The 21,036-nt window shown below is 38.1% G+C and overlaps 1 protein-coding gene across 3 annotated transcripts in view; it reads right to left on the bottom strand.

The window, feature by feature from the left end:
- Positions 1 to 19,717, bottom strand: part of LOC137240039 (uncharacterized) — a 68,135-nt gene extending 48,418 nt beyond the window's left edge. The window contains exons 1-4 of one of the 3 annotated variants that reach the window (XM_067765938.1): positions 19,601 to 19,717; positions 19,264 to 19,441; positions 17,937 to 19,051; positions 734 to 1,228 (exon numbers count right to left, since the gene is read on the bottom strand). In XM_067765938.1, coding sequence (XP_067622039.1) covers positions 18,605 to 19,051; positions 19,264 to 19,441; positions 19,601 to 19,668 — 693 coding nt within the window. In that variant the 5' untranslated portion in view covers positions 19,669 to 19,717 and the 3' untranslated portion in view covers positions 734 to 1,228; positions 17,937 to 18,604. Of the gene's footprint in view, positions 1 to 733; positions 1,229 to 17,860; positions 19,052 to 19,263; positions 19,442 to 19,600 lie in introns of those variants that run through there. The other 2 variants (XM_067765936.1, XM_067765937.1) reach the window with 2 other exon arrangements.
- Positions 19,718 to 21,036: the final 1,319 nt, after the last annotated feature.

The following is a 21,036-nucleotide window of genomic DNA, read 5'->3' as shown; positions in this document are numbered from 1 at the left end:
TCCAATTTATCGCGAGGGTCATTCAGGTCAGAGCCCATATTCGTTCCCGCGGGATCTCCATACGGTCCACCTACTGGGGTATGCACCACCAAGGGACGCTTAGCCTTTGAAACCCCCCCCCCCCTATGATTACCACTCCGGTGCTGGTTTCCGCGGAAACCTCCCGCACTCCCGAAAGGAGTATTCCGGCCCGGTTGTCCGTAGGACTGGTCACGCGACATAATCAGGTAAAAAAAATTAGAAAAATGTAAGTTGTTGTTGAATCCTAGTATTGGGATTAAAAAAAATGTCTGCCTATCTGAGAAAAAAAGGTATTTTCCTCTATAGGACAACAAAAGTCTCCAGCTCGCCCCTGGGACTGGCTGGGGGTGTTGAGGCCTCCCGTCCATTCTCACTGGACATGTATGTTAAGAGGTGAAGAAATCAAAATATATGCAGCACGTAAAAAGATATTCACTAATAGGAGACAATAATTAAAAAACAATATATATATATATTTTTTTTTTCTTCTTTTTTTGGAAAAATTTGTTTGAAAAAAAGGTAAAGGTATGATTTATTAATAATATCGTTGTAAGAGTGGATTTAAAGTCATTCACACACATAAATATGTATGCAAGTATGGAATTAATCTATTATGATAGTTAGTTTATATACATAAGGAAATAGAGTTGTTGTTGTTTTAAATTTGAGACTACATATGCCTGTATAAGTACGGTGGGGATCAATAATAAAAATTGGTTACATTGAAAATTTGTTCATCAAAAAAAATTGTGGTTTTTGTTATTCCAGAACGGACTCACCCAGTAGGCCGGTACCTACCTAGCCGGAAAAGACCGTCCGGCGGCATCTGCTGGTGTACCTCCTGATGATGTGGTTGATGGTAGTTGTTCTTACCGGTTATGTGTTGATGCCGGTTATGTGTTCTTGCCGGTTATTATGGTTCCTGCTGGTAATTTTAGTTGCCGGCTATTATGGTTCTTGCTGGTAATTTTAGTTGCCGGCTATTATGTTTCTTGCTGGTAATTTTAGTTGCCAGCTATTATGATTCTTGCTGGTAATTTTAGTTGCCGGCTATTATGTCTGGTGATGGTGGTATGCCTGGGGCTTAGTGGGCTCTATAGGTGGTGGTAGCGCGTGATGGAGTATTATACATGAGTTTTTCCAAGTTAAAGGATTTGGTTGTTTGTAGTTGCTACAGACTCATCGACGACACCGTGTCGTTTATGGTCTTAACTCGGTAGATATTAGTAGTAGGAGTCCGTGGAAGATTCGATTAGTAATGGTTTTAATTACAACATTTTCTTGTGCAAGTTAAGCCACAATAGTCCAGCAGCCACCCTCGTAATTATTTCTATTCATTAATGTACCCATTAACACCTAACGGCATCGCCAACACTTGCAAAGCAAGAGTAAGTTGATTGCTGGGAGACAACCTAGAGCCAGCTAGCAGTTACTTCACTCTTAAGCTAATAATGAAGTTTAACATTCGCGGTTAACAAGTGAGAGAGTTGTTTGACTGGTATGCTGAGCAGAGTCAGAGAACTTAACTTCTGAGTTACTCTGGTAGAGCAAGTAAACGATCACCGGATTCTTATTGGAATTGAATAAGTAACTACAGTTGTGGATAACAGCGGAGATTGAGTAAGCGGTATGATTATTCTTGTTGGTTCGTTTTTCTAATCAGAATATTGTGGCAATTGGATTACGAAGGTTGTACAACGAAAAGTAGCGACACCATTATATTTTATTAATAAATTTAATTAATATGATCATATGTATTTAATTAGCGAGCTTTGCTCATATTGCTATATTGGTCTTAGAGACCAATTGTACAGCGAACAACGGAACATTCATATGGCGTAGCAGCTAAAAAAGGCTTGCACTGATATGAATGTTGGAGACTCGAGTTCAACGCTCAGCTCCCGAAAAGCTAGCTGATGAAGAAGTGAAATTCAGAAACATGTCCTAGTAACCATCGCCGTTTGTAAACTTACAATTTTTCTCTAATATCAATTACAAAAACCATTGTATAAAGCAATATGAGCAAAGCTCGCTAATTAAATACATATGATCATATTGATATAATAGTAACAGCGGAAGTATTAAAAACAAATACTGTAAAAATCCGAACAAATGTTACTAAGCTTTCAAAAGCACGCCTAAAAATCATATTCACACCATTAGGAATAAACTACATACAGAGTGTATGTGCCTACATGGTGATCAAAAGGAATATAAACAAAAAAGGCAACTCTTAGAGACCAATTGTACAGCGAACAACGGAACATTCATATGGCGTAGCAGCTAAAAAAGGCTTGCACTGATATGAATGTTGGAGACTCGAGTTCAACGCTCAGCTCCCGAAAAGCTAGCTGATGAAGAAGTGAAATTCAGAAACATGTCCTAGTAACCATCGCCGTTTGTAAACTTACAATTTTTCTCTAATATCAATTACAAAAACCATTGTATAAAGCAATATGAGCAAAGCTCGCTAATTAAATACATATGATCATATTGATATAATAGTAACAGCGGAAGTATTAAAAACAAATACTGTAAAAATCCGAACAAATGTTACTAAGCTTTCAAAAGCACGCCTAAAAATCATATTCACACCATTAGGAATAAACTACATACAGAGTGTATGTGCCTACATGGTGATCAAAAGGAATATAAACAAAAAAGGCAACTCTTAGAGACCAATTGTACAGCGAACAACGGAACATTCATATGGCGTAGCAGCTAAAAAAGGCTTGCACTGATATGAATGTTGGAGACTCGAGTTCAACGCTCAGCTCCCGAAAAGCTAGCTGATGAAGAAGTGAAATTCAGAAACATGTCCTAGTAACCATCGCCGTTTGTAAACTTACAATTTTTCTCTAATATCAATTACAAATTTAATTAATATTAATAAAAAGTTAAAAAGAGTTTTATTAACTGGCGCCCAAGCGTGGGGCTCGGGAAGTTTATGAATAATTGAAATTAACATTATCGTAAAAAAAAAATATCCAAAAACTTATTAATTTGACTGAACGCTGCAAAACTTAATTGAAATAATAGATGCTGACCTTTGCTGACATTGGAAAAAGGGACTTAATAGAACCGCCAGGCAACGGTGGTTAATTAATCAACACGTCCACCAAATACAATATTGAAGAACAAAACTTAAACAACGGAAATTATTACTACATATTTTTGTGCTACTGCAAAAAAATCGATGGAGTACAGCATTTTAACCTGAGATTGAACGGTGTAACCTTGGTTGATATCTAAAGGGCATAGTAACTACTCACATAAAATATCACGTTTAAATGAGTACGACATTAACAAACAAAGAACAATTAATTTAAAAAAGGAGATTAAATATGTAAGTGATATGCTCAATTATTTTACGAAATACTAAAATAATTAAAAAACCATTAGCCTATTTCAATACATAAGAAGAACAAACCTTAAAAAACGGAAATTATTACTACATATTTTTGTGCTACTGCAAAAAAATCGATGGAGTACAGCACTTTAACCTGAGATTGAACGGTGTAACGTTGGTTGATATCTAAAGGGCATAGTAACTACTCACATAAAATATCACGTTTAAATGAGTACGACATTAACAAACAAAGAACAATTAATTTAAAAAAGGATATTATATATGTAAGTGATATGCTCAGTTATTTTACGAAATACTAAAATAATTAAAAAACCATTAGCCTATTTCAATACATGCATTTGTGAATTTTTATTGATTTTTCCCTTCTTGAACTGTTTTCCCAGTTTTTTTCTTTTAAACTTGTTAAACATTCGTTTATGCAAAAGAATCCCTTTTAAAACCGCGTGTTATACCTAAAATTTATGTGCGACCCTGAATTAGCTAACCTTTTTGACACGTTAGACTTAAAGGACGAAAGCGAAGTAAGTATGAACCCTAATGAGTTGACGGCTATAGTTACTGCACCAATTTCGGCTGCACTAAAATTACAGCAAGAAGATTTTGATAAAAAATTAGAACAAATCACAAAAAAGTTTGCTACTACATCGTCTGAAAACCTGTCAAATCGCTACCCGAGTTTGACGGCAAACAAGAGCATTACATTTCATGGAGGCAGGCTGCGCACACGGCCTACAAACTCTTTGAGAGGTATGAGGGAAGCGCAAAGCATTACCAAGCGGTGGCAATAATTCGGAACAAAATTAGGGGTCCGGCAGACAATGTTCTAGCTTCATTCAATACTGTGCTAAATTTCAAGGCCATAATAGCTAGGCTAGATTTTACCTATGCAGATAAACGGCCAATTTATTTGATTGAGCAGGAGCTTAGTACTCTACGGCAGGGGAATTTGACGGTTATACAACTTTATGATGAAGTGGTGAGAAAGCTCACACTTCTTACGAATAAAACCATAATGACCTACGAGGGCAATTTAGCGAACTCCATAAATGAGAAATACAGAACGGATGCGTTACGGGTTTTTATTTCTGGCCTCAGAAAACCCCTTTGTGACATTTTATTTTCTACAAGGCCAACTGACTTGCCGTCTGCTTTGGCACTTGCTCAGGAGCTAGAAGCGAATCATGAACGCTACACCTTCGCGACACTATTTTCGAAGCGCTTTGATGATAATAGCAGAAGCCAACTTTCTGACAGAAGGTCTCTTGAAAACAACAACAGTCATTCGGAATATTTGAATACACATAAGTATCCACATTTCCAGCATAATTACAATAGGCAACAGAAACGTATTTTTACTCAAAAGGAAAGACCTGAACCAATGGAAATAGATCCGTCAACGTCTCGCTTTCGTCGTCCATCAAACTTTGAGCTCAAAAATTCGCCGAACGATACCTTAGATCAAACCAAAGCCAATAATTTTCAAGGGTCTAGGCAAAGACAATTTCCTCAAAATACTGGTAACCTAGGACAACAAACTAAGCGTCGCTCTGATTTTGAGAGAAATACCGGGCCAAAATGCAAAGAATTAACCATATTACCCAAGATAGGGCTAATAAAATTTCTTACAACGACTTAGTAAAGAGCGAAGTCGTGGATATTGAGGAAGAGATAAATTTTTTAGGGAAAGTTCACTGCTGCCTTGGGTTAGCAGAACAATAGGAGATGAGAAAAGAATTATAAAAATGTTAATAGATACAGGGGCTTCAAAAAGTTATATAAGGCCCTTTAAGGAGCCAAAAGGAATCGTACCTTTAGCCAAACCATTTTTAGTTAAGTCAATTCATGGCGAAACTAAAGTAAGTGAAAAATGTAAAGTACATTTATTTGGAATAAGTTTTGATTTTGTTATTTTGTCAACTTTAATAAACTTTGATGCGATAATTGGGCTTGACTTGCTAACGCAGGTTAATGCCATTGTGGACCTGAAAAAAGGCATTGTTACCCACGACTTTGGTATAGAAAAGTTATTATTTACGGAATGTGAAAACATAAATATTATACAAATTAAACATGAAAGCGTACCGCTCGCAGTGAAAACTGAGTTTTTAAAAATGATACGTAAACGATCAAACGCGTTTGCTGATCCAAATGAGTCTTTACCATATAACACTAATATAGTCGCAACCATTCGTACAAAACACGAAGAGCCCATATACTCCAAGTTATACCCTTATCCTTTAGGCGTAGCAGATTTTGTGAAAAAGGAAATAAAAGAACTTTTGCATATGGCATTATTTGACCCTCTAGATCTCCCTATAATAATCCAATTTGGGTGGTAGACAAAAAAGGCTTCGATGAGTTAGGGAACAGGAAAAAACGCTTGGTGGTAGATTTCCGAAAGTTAAACGAAGTTACCATCGATGACAAGTATCCAATACCTAATGTAACATCGATCTTGTCTAACATGGGTCAGTCGCAATATTTTTCAAAACTTGACTTAAAATCGGGCTTTCACCAAATCGAACTCGCAGAGCGAGATAGGGAGAAAACAGCATTTTCCGTGAGCAATGGGAAATATGAATTTTGCAGACTGCCATTCGGTTTAAAAAACGCCCCTATCATATTCCAGAGGGCCATAGACGACGTGCTACGTGAACAAATAGGCAAAAGCTGTTATGTTTACGAAGACGACGTCATAATATTTTCGCAAACAAAGGAGCAACATATTGAGGACGTAAACTGGGTTTTAAAGAGCTTATATGATGCTAATATGAGGGTATCAGTAGAAAAGTCTCAGTTCATTAAAAACTAAATCGAGTATCTCGGGTTTATCGTTTCAAGAGGAGGTATTAAAACGTGCCCAGACAAGGTACATACAATGCTAAACTTCCCAGCCCCCGAAAATGTATACTCTCTAAGATCATTTTTGGGACTGGCAAGCTATTATAGATGCTTCATCAAAGACTTTGCCAGCATAGCCAAACCTTTGACCGACATTCTGAAAGGTGAGAATGGAAAAGTCAGCGCTAATCAGTCGAAAAAAGTAAAAATAACATTAGATTCAATGCAATACCAAGCTTTTGATACTTTGAAACGTGTTTTAATATCCGAAGATGTAATGCTCGCCTACCCCGATTTCAAAAAACCTTTTGATTTGACAACCGATGCCTCTAACCATGGTCTGGGTGCTGTTTTGTCTCAGGATGGCAGGCCAATCACCATGGTCTGGGTGCTGTTTTGTCTCAGGATGGCAGGCCAATCACCATGATATCTAGAACCTTGAAAGGTAATGAGCTTAATTTTGCAACAAACGAAAGGGAGCTCCTGGCTATAGTATGGGCATTAAAAAATCTCAGAAACTATCTCTATGGTGTAAAGCACTTGAACATATTCACAGACCACCAACCGCTAACATTTGCAGTTTCCGATAGAAACTCGAATGCAAAACTCAAGCGTTGGATGGCATTTATTGATGAGCATAACGCAAAATTGCACTGCAAACCAGGAAAGGAGAACAATGTCGCAGATGCTTTGTCGCGACAGCAGGTTAACTTGGTGGAACAGGAGTCGAATTCCGATTGTGCAACAATTCATAGTGAACGGTCTTTAACGTATACCATACAGGCAGTCGGAAAACCCATAAACTGTTTCAAAAACCAGATTGTTATTGAAGAAGCTGAGAACCCATCTAAACGAACTTTTATTGTATTTGGAAATAGGACAAGACATGTTATTCAATTTTGTGACCAAAACACTCTGTTAGGAATTATTCAAGACCTTGTAAACACAAACGTAGTTAATACACTTCATTGCAGCTTGCCTATTCTAGCCCATATCCAACATGATCTTGTACAATTATTTCCAAATACCAAGTTTAAATATGCTAAGAAATTTGTGACTGATATCTTTGACTTAAATGATCAGATGGAAATAATAATTACAGAACATAATCATGCTCACCGCGCAGCACAAGAAAATGTAAAACAAATTTTAAACGATTACTTTTTTCCAAAACTGGAAAAGAAAGCAAAACAAGCGGTAGGCAACTGCAAAATCTGTTCAAAATCAAAATATAATAGACATCACCAAAGGCATAAAATAGCTGAAACACCAATTCCCTCATATTTAGGAGAAATATTGCACATTGATATATTTTCAACGGATTCAAATTTTTTTTTAACATGTTTGGACAAATTTTCCAAATTTGCAGTTGTGCAAACTGTACAATCTAGAACTATTGTAGACATAAAGCCCCAGCTCATGCAACTTTTGAACATATTCCCTAATGCTAAAACCATTTGTTGTGATAATGAGAAGTCATTTAATTCCAATAATGTCAGATATCTCCTTGCCAACAGTTTTGGCATTGAAATTTTTAATGATCCACCCCTACACAGTGCATCTAACGGGCAGGTGGAACAGTTCTTCAGCACATTGATAGAGATTGCTAGACGCATTAAATTGGAAAGGAGCATTGAGGACACGCGGGATTTAATTTTATTGGCGACTATCGAATACAACAAAACAATTCATTCGGTAACCAACCAAAGGCCAATTGATATATTTCGACCTTTGACCGAAAATACAAATATAAGCACGGAAATACCGACACGTTTAAGGCACGCACAGCAACTAGAGCTAAATACTCATAACAAAAAAAGAATAGAACGTAAATTTCGTGCAGGCGACAAGGTACTGGTAAAAAGAAACACCAGACTTGGTAATAAATTAACCCCCCTTTACGATGAGCAGATAATAGAAAAAGACTTGGGAATAACAGTTCTTATCAAAGGGAGGCTGGTTCACAAAGATAATTTGAAATAGGTATAACTTTTACCTGAATCAGAAACACAAAATTTGTCTTTATTACTAAATTATTAAGATAAGTGTGCTTTATCCGGTCTAAAGCCATAAAGAGAATTTCAAATCAACGGCACTAAGCTGAGCATTTCACATTTTTGTTTCATTTAAAAATCGTTTAGTATTTCATTTAAAAATGTTTAATACACATTTGGTACTCAACAATTCAGTTTTTCAACAAATAGTGTAAGCGATATGTAATCTAGTAAGTAAGAAAAATTGTATGAAACCTCTACCGCTTACTCCACTCACTTATGATTTAAAGCAATATACTCAATGCATACGGGTATATCATTAAGAGATCTTACGGCGTGACGTAGGAAACTTTGTTAGCTGCATCGTAAATTATTACTCTGCATTCAGTTTTATTGGCCAGATTGAACTGCTACTCCCTCATACGCATTGGAGACAAGATGTCCTATCAGATTGAGGATTTAAATTTTGCAACACAATTTAACTATGTTCCAATAAATATATTATAGTAAAGACAAATCAACACACAAGATATCCAGGACCGAGGACGTCCCTCTTTAAGAAAGGGAAGAGTTAAGCCACAATAGTCCAGCAGCCACCCTCGTAATTATTTCTCCTCATTAATGTACCCATTAACACCTAACGGCATCACCAACACTTGCAAAGCAAGAGTAAGTTGATTGCTGGGAGACAACCTAGAGCCAGCTAGCAGCTACTTCATTCTTAAGCTAATAATCAAGTTTAACATTCGCGGTTAAAAAGTGAGAGAGTTGTTTGACTGGTATGCTGAGCAGAGTCAGAGAACTTAACTTCTGAGTTAAGCCCCCATTACTGATACTTAGCATAGACTTGACTTGACTTGGCGTAAACTTGGCAACTTAGCCACGATTATACTCCACTTGGCGCATAAAATCTGGCATCATAATCAGCGTTGAAATTTATTTTTAAATAAATGTCAATTTGTATGACAAAATGTCAAAATGAAATGGAAACAAACAAATGGCATCTCAAAATGTAAACGTCACTTAGAACTTACATAGAACATCAAAATTCAACAGACTTCTAAGTCAAGTTAAGTTTTGAGTAATCAGTAACATGCAATGTTCATTTAACAGAACTGTAAGTGACAGTTCGCAAGCCAAGTCAAGCCTATGCTAAGTATCAGTAATGGAGCCTTTACTCTGGTAGAGCAAGTAAACGATCACCGGATTCTTATTGGAATTGAATAAGTAACTACAGTTGCGGATAACAGCGGAGATTGAGTAAGCGGTATGATTATTCTTGTTGGTTCGTTTTTCTAATCAGAATATTGTGGCAATTGGATTACGAAGGTTGTACAACGAAAAGTAGCGACACCATTATATTTTATTAATAAATTTAATTAATATTAATAAAAAGTTAAAAAGAGTTTTATTAACTGGCGCCCAAGCGTGGGGCTCGGGAAGTTTATGAATAATTGAAATTAACATTATCGTAAAAAAAAAGTATCCAAAAACTTATTAATTTGACTGAACGCTGCAAAACTTAATTGAAATAATAGATGCTGACCTTTGCTGACATTGGAAAAAGGGACTTAATAGAACCGCCAGGCAACGGTGGTTAATTAATCAACACGTCCACCAAATACAATATTGAAGAACAAAACTTAAACAACGGAAATTATTACTACATATTTTTGTGCTACTGCAAAAAAATCGATGGAGTACAGCACTTTAACCTGAGATTGAACGGTGTAACGTTGGTTGATATCTAAAGGGCATAGTAACTACTCACATAAAATATCACGTTTAAATGAGTACGACATTAACAAACAAAGAACAATTAATTTAAAAAAGGATATTATATATGTAAGTGATATGCTCAGTTATTTTACGAAATACTAAAATAATTAAAAAACCATTAGCCTATTTCAATACATGCATTTGTGAATTTTTATTGATTTTTCCCTTCTTGAACTGTTTTCCCAGTTTTTTTCTTTTAAACTTGTTAAACATTCGTTTATGCAAAAGAATCCCTTTTAAAACCGCGTGTTATACCTAAAATTTATGTGCGACCTTGAATTAGCTAACCTTTTTGACACGTTAGACTTAGAGGACGAAAGCGAAGTAAGTATGAACCCTAATGAGTTGACGGCTATAGTTACTGCAGCGATTTCGGCTGCACTAAAATTACAGCAAGAAGATTTTGATAAAAAATTAGAACAAATCACAAAAAAGTTTGCTACTACATCGTCTGAAAACGTAGAACCATTTGAAGAGGTTTGAATTGTAGGAAATGTACAATGTGACGAAACCCTTGACCTTGTCAAATCGCTACCCGAGTTTGACGGCAAACAAGAGCATTACATTTCATGGAGGCAGGCTGCGCACACGGCCTACAAACTCTATGAGAGGTATGAGGGAAGCGCAAAGCATTACCAAGCGGTGGCAATAATTCGGAACAAAATTTGGGGTCCGGCAGACAATGTTCTAGCTTCATTCAATACTGTGCTAAATTTCAAGGCCATAATAGCTAGGCTAGATTTTACCTATGCAGATAAACGGCCAATTTATGTGATTGAGCAGGAGCTTAGTACTCTACGGCAGGGGAATTTGACAGTTATACAATTTTATGATGAAGTGGAGAGAAAGCTCACACTTCTTACGAATAAAACCATAATGACCTACGAGGGCAATTTAGCGAACTCCATAAATGAGAAATACAGAACGGATGCGTTACGGGTTTTTATTTCTGGCCTCAGAAAACCCCTTTGTGACATTTTATTTTCTACAAGGCCAACTGACTTGCCGTCTGCTTTGGCACTTGCTCAGGAGCTAAAAGCGAATCATGAACGCTACACCTTCGCGACACTTTTTTCGAAGCGCTTTGATGATAATAGCAGAAGCCAACTTTCTGACAGAAGGTCTCTTGAAAACAACAACAGTCAGTCGGAATATTTGAATACCCATAAGTATCCACATTTCCAGCATAATTACAAAGTCGAAGAAAGTAAAAATAACATTAGATTCAATGCAATACCAAGCTTTTGATACTTTGAAACGTGTTTTAATATCCGAAGATGTAATGCTCGCCTACCCCGATTTCAAAAAACCTTTTGATTTGACAACCGATGCCTCTAACCATGGTCTGGGTGCTGTTTTGTCTCAGGATGGCAGGCCAATCACCATGATATCTAGAACCTTGAAAGTTAATGAGCTTAATTTTGCAACAAACGAAAGGGAGCTCCTGGCTATAGTATGGGCATTAAAAAAGCTCAGAAACTATCTCTATGGTGTAAAGCACTTGAACATATTCACAGACCACCAAACGCTAACATTTGCAGTTTCCGATAGAAACTCGAATGCAAAACTCAAGCGTTGGAGGGCATTTATTGATGAGCATAACGCAAAATTGCACTACAAACCAGGAAAGGAGAACAATGTCGCAGATGCTTTGTCGCGACAGCAGGTTAACTTCGTGGAACAGTAGTCGAATTCCGATTGTGCAACAATTCATAGTGAACGGTCTTTAACGTATACCATACAGGCAGTCGAAAAACCCATAAACTGTTTCAAAAACCAGATTGTTATTGAAGAAGCTGAGAACCCATCTAAACGAACTTTTATTGTATTTGGAAATAGGACAAGACATGTTATTCAATTTTGTGACCAAAACACTCTGTTAGGAATTATTCAAGACCTTGTAAACACAAACGTAGTTAATACACTTCATTGCAGCTTGCCTATTCTAGCCCATATCCAACATGATCTTGTACAATTATTTCCAAATACCAAGTTTAGATATGCTAAGAAATTTGTGACTGATATCTTTGACTTAAATGATCAGATGGAAATAATAATTACAGAACATAATCATGCTCACCGCGCAGCACAAGAAAATGTAAAACAAATTTTAAACGATTACTTTTTTCCAAAACTGGAAAAGAAAGCAAAAGAAGCGGTAGGCAACTGCAAAATCTGTTCAAAATCAAAATATAATAGACATCACCAAAGGCATAAAATAGCTGAAACACCAATTCCCTCATATTTAGGAGAAATATTGCACATTGATATATTTTCAACGGATTCAAATTTTTTTTTAACATGTTTGGACAAATTTTCCAAATTTGCAGTTGTGCAAACTGTACAATCTAGAACTATTGTAGACATAAAGCCCCAGCTCATGCAACTTTTGAACATATTCCCTAATGCTAAAACCATTTGTTGTGATAATGATAAGTCATTTAATTCCAATAATGTCAGATATCTCCTTGCCAACAGTTTTGGCATTGAAATTTTTAATGATCTACTCCTACACAGTGCATCTAACGGGCAGGTGGAACGGTTCTTCAGCACATTGATAGAGATTGCTAGATGCATTAAATTGGAAAGAAGCATTGAGGACACGCGGGATTTAATTTTATTGGCGACTATCGAATACAACAAAACAATTCATTCGGTAACCAACCAAAGGCCAATTGATATATTTCGACCTTTGACCGAAAATACAAATATAAGCACGGAAATACCGACACGTTTAAGGCACGCACAGCAACTAGAGCTAAATACTCATAACAAAAAAAGAATAGAACGTAAATTTCGTGCAGGCGACAAGGTACTGGTAAAAAGAAACACCAGACTTGGTAATAAATTAACCCCCCTTTACGATGAGCAGATAATACAAAAAGACTTGGGAATAACAGTTCTTATCAAAGGGAGTGTGGTTCACAAAGATAATTTGAAATAGGTATAACTTTTACCTGAATCAGAAACACAAAATTTGTCTTTATTACTAAATTATTAAGATAAGTGTGCTTTATCCGGTCTAAAGCCATAAAGAGAATTTCAAATCAACGGCACTAAGCTGAGCATTTCACATTTTTGTTTCATTTAAAAATCGTTTAGTATTTCATTTAAAAATGTTTAGTACACATTTGGTACTCAACAATTCAGTTTTTCAACAAATAGTGTAAGCGATATGTAATCTAGTAAGTAAGAAAAATTGTATGAAACCTCTACCGCTTACTCCACTCACTTATGATTTAAAGCAATATACTCAATGCATACGGGTATATCATTAAGAGATCTTACGGCGTGACGTAGGAAACTTTGTTAGCTGCATCGTAAATTATTACTCTGCATTCAGTTTTATTGGCCAGATTGAACTGCTACTCCCTCATACGCATTGGAGACAAGATGTCCTATCAGATTGAGGATTTAAATTTTGCAACACAATTTAACTATGTTCCAATAAATATATTATAGTAAAGACAAATCAACACACAAGATATCCAGGACCGAGGTCGTCCCTCTTTAATAAAGGGAGGAGTTAAGCCACAATAGTCCAGCAGCCACCCTCGTAATTATTTCTCCTCATTAATGTACCCATTAACACCTAACGGCATCACCAACACTTTCAAAGCAAGAGTAAGTTGATTGCTGGGAGACAACCTAGAGCCAGCTAGCAGTTACTTCATTCTTAAGCTAATAATGAAGTTTAACATTCGCGGTTAACAAGTGAGAGAGTTGTTTGACTGGTATGCTGAGCAGAGTCAGAGAACTTAACTTCTGAGTTACTCTGGTAAAGCAAGTAAACGATCACCGGATTCTTATTGGAATTGAATAAGTAACTACAGTTGCGGATAACAGCGGAGATTGAGTAAGCGGTATGATTATTCTTGTTGGTTGGTTTTTCTAATCAGAATATTGTGGCAATTGAATTACGAAGGTCGTACAACGAAAAGTAGCGACACCATTATATTTTATTAATAAATTTAATTAATATTAATAAAAAGTTAAAAAGAGTTTTATTAACTTGCATGCAAGCCGAGGACTCAATATTTCCTTGTTATTTGAGGATTTCTTATTCCCTAAAGCAAATCTTTTTCTGTCCAAACGAAGGCTCTTAACCATCGCCTTCGTAAACTCCCTTGAAGGGGAAAATTTTAGATTAGAAAGAGGGAGTTCTCCCGATCACAAATATATATAACTTAAAGTGCGCAGACTTATAGTTTACGAGTTATTTGCAAATTTAGCAAATTTCTATAGCACTTTCAGTTACAATTTACACATCTTTCAAAACCTTTATGCACATAAATATCTATATAAATTGGCAACGATACACTTAAATTTCATTATAGTATATTTCACATATAATTCTTGTATTGTTTTTACTTAATATAAAAGTTTTTATTAAATCAATCGCGCTTTTGTAGCAACATTCACATTTATGTATATATATATTTTATTGATGACATTACAAAGCTGTGCTGCCACATCTAAAAAACGGAACAAGTGCAGAATCGAAAAATAATTTATAAAGATATCTTTCATCTGATGTATATATATCTTTAACTTTTCTAGTCTTTATTTACCAAAAATTTGAAAAAGCTCTTTTTTGCATTCGTGAACGAGCTGATATTACCTTATAACTCTTATGTTTATTGTTATGTTAGCCGATCCAACAACGGCTGCGCCATGCACAGTAATTCTGCGTAGAACACCTTTCCGCGTAGGCGGCCTTCGGCCGCGCTTATTTAAAATAACCCTGGGCTACGCCATGCCAAGTCCGGGTGTGTGGTATAACCGTGGCTACCGCCACGGTGATGTCCTCCGCATATTACCTTATAACTCTTATGTTTATTGTTATGTTAGCCGATCCAACACCGGCTGCGCCATGCACAGTAATTCTGCGTAGAACACCTTTCCGCGTAGGCGGCCTTCGGCCGCGCTTATTTAAAATAACCCTGGGCTACGCCATGCCAAGTCCGGGTGCGTGGTATAACCGTGGCTACCGCCACGGTGATGTCCTTCCGCATATTACCTTATAACTCTTATGTTTATTGTTATGTTAGCCGATCCAACAACGGCTGCGCCATGCACAGTAATTCTGCGTAGAACACCTTTCCGCGTAGGCGGCCTTCGGCCGCGCTTATTTAAAATAACCCTGGGCTACGCAATGCCAAGTCCGGGTGTGTGGTATAACCGTGGCTACCGCCACGGTGATGTCCTTCCGCATATTACCTTATAACTCTTATGTTTATTGTTATGTTAGCCGATCCAACACCGGCAGCGCCATGCACAGTAATTCTGCGTAGAACACCTTTCCGCGTAGGTGGCCTTCGGCCGCGCTTATTTAAAATAACCCTGGGCTACGCCATGCCAAGTCCGGGTGCGTGGTATAACCGTGGCTACCGCCACGGTGATGTCATTCCGCATATTACCTTATAACTCTTATGTTTATTGTTATGTTATCCGATCCAACACCGGCTGCGCCATGCACAGTAATTCTGCGTAGAACACCTTTCCGCGTAGGCGGCCTTCGGCCGCGCTTATTTAAAATAACCCTGGGCTACGCCATGCCAAGTCCGGGTGTGTGGTATAACCGTGGCTACCGCCACGGTGATGTCCTTCCGCATATTACCTTATAACTCTTATGTTTATTGTTATGTTAGCCGATCCAACACCGGCTGCGCCATGCACAGTAATTCTGCGTAGAACACCTTTCCGCGTAGGCGGCCTTCGGCCGCGCTTATTTAAGATAACCCTGGGCTACGCCATGCCACGTCCGGGTGTGTGGTATAACCGTGGCTACCGCGACGGTGATGTCCTTCCGCATATTACCTTATAACTCTTATGTTTATTGTTATGTTAGCCGATCCAACACCGGCTGCGCCATGCACAGTAATTCTGCGTAGAACACCTTTCCGCATAGGCGGCCTTCGGCCGCGCTTATTTAAAATAACCCTGGGCTACGCCATGCCAAGTCCGGGTGCGTGGTATAACCGTGGCTACCGCCACGGTGATGTCCTTCCGCATATTACCTTATAACTCTTATGTTTATTGTTATGTTAGCCGATCCAACACCGGCTGCGCCATGCACAGTAATTCTGCGTAGAACACCTTCCCGCGTAGGCAGCCTTCGGCCGCGCTTATTTAAAATAACCCTGGGCTACGCCATGCCAAGTCCGGGTGTGTGGTATAACCGTGGCTACCGCCACGGTGATGTCCTTCCGCATATAACCTTATAACTCTTATGTTTATTGTTATGTTAGCCGATCCAACACCGGCTGCGCCATGCACAGTAATTCTGCGTAGAACACCTTTCCGCGTAGGCGGCCTTCGGCCGCGCTTATTTAAAATAACCCTGGGCTACGCCATGCCAAGTCCGGGTGCGTGGTATAACCGTGGCTACCGCCACGGTGATGTCCTTCCGCATATTACCTTATAACTCTTATGTTTATTGTTATGTTAGCCGATCCAACAACGGCTGCGCCATGCACAGTAATTCTGCGTAGAACACCTTTCCGCGTAGGCGGCCTTCGGCCGCGCTTATTTAAAATAACCCTGGGCTACGCAATGCCAAGTCCGGGTGTGTGGTATAACCGTGGCTACCGCCACGGTGATGTCCTTCCGCATATTACCTTATAACTCTTATGTTTATTGTTATGTTAGCCGATCCAACACCGGCTGCGCCATGCACAGTAATTCTGCGTAGAACACCTTTCCGCGTAGGCGGCCTTCGGCCGCGCTTATTTAAAATAACCCTGGGCTACGCCATGCCAAGTCCGGGTGCGTGGTATAACCGTGGCTACCGCCACGGTGATGTCATTCCGCATATTACCTTATAACTCTTATGTTTATTGTTATGTTATCCGATCCAACACCGGCTGCGCCATGCACAGTAATTCTGCGTAGAACACCTTTCCGCGTAGGCGGCCTTCGGCCGGGCTTATTTAAAATAACCCTGGGCTACGCCATGCCAAGTCCGGGTGTGTGGTATAACCGTGGCTACCGCCACTGTGATGTCCTTCCGCATATTACCTTATAACTCTTATGTTTATTGTTATGTTAGCCGATCCAACACCGGCTGCGCCATGCACAGTAATTCTGCGTAGAACACCTTTCCGCGTAGGCGGCCTTCGGCCGCGCTTATTTAAAATAACCCTGGGCTACGCCATGCCAAGTACGGGTGTGTGGTATAACCGTGGCTACCGCCACGGTGATGTCCTTCCGCATATTACCTTATAACTCTTATGTTTATTGTTATGTTAGCCGATCCAACACCGGCTGCGCCATGCACAGTAATTCTGCGTAGAACACCTTTCCGCGTAGGCGGCCTTCGGCCGCGCTTATTTAAAATAACCCTGGGCTACGCCATGCCAAGTCCGGGTGCGTGGTATAACCGTGGCTACCGCCACGGTGATGTCCTTCCGCATAGTAGTAAAAATATATATTTGCCTTTTTCTTTATTAACTGAAAGGTGGCACGTTAATATTTATATTTGTTTTTTCTTTGTTGATGTGGCAGCACAGCTTTGTATTGTGATCGATAAAATATATACATACATAAATGTGAATGTTGCTACAAAAGCGCGATTTATTTAATAAAAACATTTAAATTAAGTAAAAACAATGCAAGAATTATATGTGAAATATACGAAAATGAAATTTAAGTGTATCGTTGCCAATTTATATAGATATTTATGAGCATAAAGGTTTTGAAAGATGTGTAAATTGTAAGTGAGAGTGCTATAGAAATTTGCTAAATTTGCAAACTTTAACATCAAATAACTCGTAAACTATAAGTTTGCGCACTTTAAGTTATATATATTTGTGATCGGGAAAACTCCCTCTTTCATTTGATACCAAGTTTAACCCCGAACTCGGGGGGTGCTAAACTAAATCGCTGCCCCTTGAAGTTATATGAATGAAATTTCTTCGTCACTCGGTCACTTTTTATTTTCACTTCTCTAGCACTGCGCGTTTAGTTTATGTTATATTAAAATAAGGCAGCTTCTTAAGTTATTTTAAGTTTATATTATTCCAGCGTGACATTTCCCTTTCGCAAAATGTTAAAAGTGCCAAGATATAAGTTCCATCACATGCACGTAATCTTCTTTTTTTTCTTGCAGACAGCTAACCAACCTTTTCCGTTTTCTTTTTTCCGAAAACTCGTGGTTTTGTCTTACTAGCGATCGCCGACTTTTTTTTGTTTCGATACTTTTCGTCGCAACTTATAGGTCCCAGCCACTAGACCCTTCCAACGAAAACGCTCCCAAGTGGACCGTAACCGTAGACCATAACAGCAGACCGTAACATTATCACATTCCATATTGCTTACTTAAAAACTAATATACATTTGTTTATAAAGTAAATTAAACAGCTAAAAGTGCAGAATAGTTTGTTTTTAAGTTTCTCAATAATTTTATCACATTTGATATTGGTTCTTTAAAAAGCAAAAATTACTGCACTAGATTGATATATTTAAAATTAAAAGAAATTCGTTTAAATGAAATAAAAATTCAATAATATAAAACAAATTAATATTAATTCAGTCTTTTTTTTAATTTCTTAAATTACTTAATACTTAAAAAAAGGAATTCAATGTTCTTAAGCTAAACTTAAAGCATATTGGCTGACATCATACGTGCGTAGTCCCGGTGTTGTCTTTGCAATGCCACCATCTCCTGAATTGCCGCAGCCAACGACATCAACCCATTTCCCAAATTTTCTAGGGATTCAGCCAGTCTTGACTGGTCATGACGTCTGTTCCTCATGTCCTGTTGCACCAATTCCAAAATTTCATCCCTAGCGCCCCTTCTGTTGCGTGACGTTGGCAACAAAACTTGTCGGGACGTATTAGGACTCGGCGCCGCACAATTGCTCGCAGCAGGATTACGTGGCACGGGATTGGGAGTAACTGGACGTGAGGAAGTTCGACTGAGCGATTCACTTACCACTAAGCAAAACGAGGCAAACTCGTTCGGATCTTCCGGAAAAGCAGGTAGTGGAATTTCCACTAGTAATTCTTGTGCTGTTCGAGGAACATTTTCGGCATTGTTGGCGTTCTATTAATAAAAAAAGTATCGTCAAACATTTTTTCGTAATATAAAAATGTAATACTACAATATCGGTAGTATATTTTAAGTATATATAAACATATTTCAATTCTTAAATAAAAATGCAACAAATGCATATATGTACATGGGCATAACAATTTCACACATACACTACCAGCGGTTATTATTGTATTACACAAGTTTATTACAAATATATTTACCTGGAAGCCGAGACGTGAGGTTGAGTGGCCCTCCACAGCAGCAATCCCAAACACCTCTAACGCTTGCTGCTCGAAGTCAGTCAGCTCTGCCACAGGATTTTGTCCACCACCTGTCTTTCTCCTCGGCAGAAAATTTTCGGGCCCGGGAACGCAACTGTTTTCGCCAGTTTCGCAAACTCTGAAATTATAAATAAAGACAAACAATCAGTTCTTAACCCCTTTCCAATAATATTATAGTAATATGTAGATATGTATGGTATTATTCTGTTGTTTGTGACGATCATGCATGCTTTCAACAGTTAATAACTTATAAATAAGAATTTTAGTATTTAATTACACAGGTGCGCTCTTCTTGTTATTGGACATTAAAATGTGTACTTGACACAGAAATCCTGCATATTGCATTACTCCGGCTACGTGTTTGAACGCACAATCACTCTGTAGCCGGAGTAAATATTTGGCACACAAAACAACACAAAACTCTTAGTTATATAAAAATCAATTTGCTTACCTCTCGCCAAGTATCACATGTTCTTGATGGCCCCACCATCGCATTCAATTTACATGTGAGCTCCTCCCACATCCTTTGAATATTATTTGGCGATGTTGGACAGTTTTTACCCTGCAGGAGCTCGGAATGACGCCACATATAATCGCACCTGGGACGGAGTGGTGCGTGCATATTTTCTATAATTAAAACAAACAATTAATAATGAATTTAAGAAAATATTAACCAAAATTTACCTACTTGTTGATTTCCATTTTCCTTTTTTCTTCTTTTGATTGCAAAACATATGTTTTGGTTTTTGGTTATGGTGGAACATGCACACTGGTGAGTTTCTTCGTCATGACAGCGTTACCATCTGCTCAGAACGGTTACATTTGGGGGTTACGACTTTTGGTAATTTTGTTTGCCGATAACAATTTTACCGGTTACGCGCAGCATAGGGCCGATAGGGTTACGTCAGGGATACGACTACAGCGATACGAAAAAAAGCACCAATGACTCCGCTTTAAGGTCGTAACCACGGTTGCTTCTTTGGGTCCATTTGGACCAAAAATGGTCCCTTCCAACCCAATTTGGTCCTCTGGTCCCTTTTTTCAATTTTTGGTCCTCTTTAGGCAGTAGCCACGATTTTGGTACTTTTCTTCTTTTTTCACTGAGGTTGAAATTCACAACTTTGCCCACAACATTTAGCATACTTTCATTACACATATAATTTTCAACTTACTTATGTATATTCGTAACGCTAAAGCTGCACACAAATCACACACAGAAGGTTGTGCATTCACGAGTTCAAAATTGCTTCGTTTTGCGCATCTACGTCACACCTGACTACTTCAGCGAATGAAAGAAATAGAGAAAAAAACAAGAACTGAAGGAAAATTACTTAAAAATTGCCTATAAAAAACTGCTGAGCTAATGTTTACATGCGTAATGCGCCACCTTCTATAATTCCATCATGAAAGCTGCAGACATTGGTGCACTATCGGTAACCGTATCGGTAACGTTATAACAGCTGATTCGACCAACCTTATGGGCAGCAATGTACTCGATTATTGGTACCATATCGCAACGCTAAGGTCGTAACCGTATCGTAGCCAACCAATTGGTTTTTGGTTTCTCGTCATATCCATAACCTAAAAATATTTGAGTTGGTGAATTTAATAACTTTTTGTAGATTTTATTCATTGTTTCGGATACATTATGACTAAGAGGCTTATTTTTTGCGGAATATGTTTGTAATTGTTTGCGTTTTGTGAATGAAAGAT

Source organism: Eurosta solidaginis, chromosome 2 (assembly GCF_040869045.1).
Source record: "Eurosta solidaginis isolate ZX-2024a chromosome 2, ASM4086904v1, whole genome shotgun sequence".
Lineage (NCBI taxonomy): Eukaryota > Metazoa > Arthropoda > Insecta > Diptera > Tephritidae > Eurosta > Eurosta solidaginis.
This window is presented reverse-complemented; position numbering and strand designations above follow the sequence as displayed.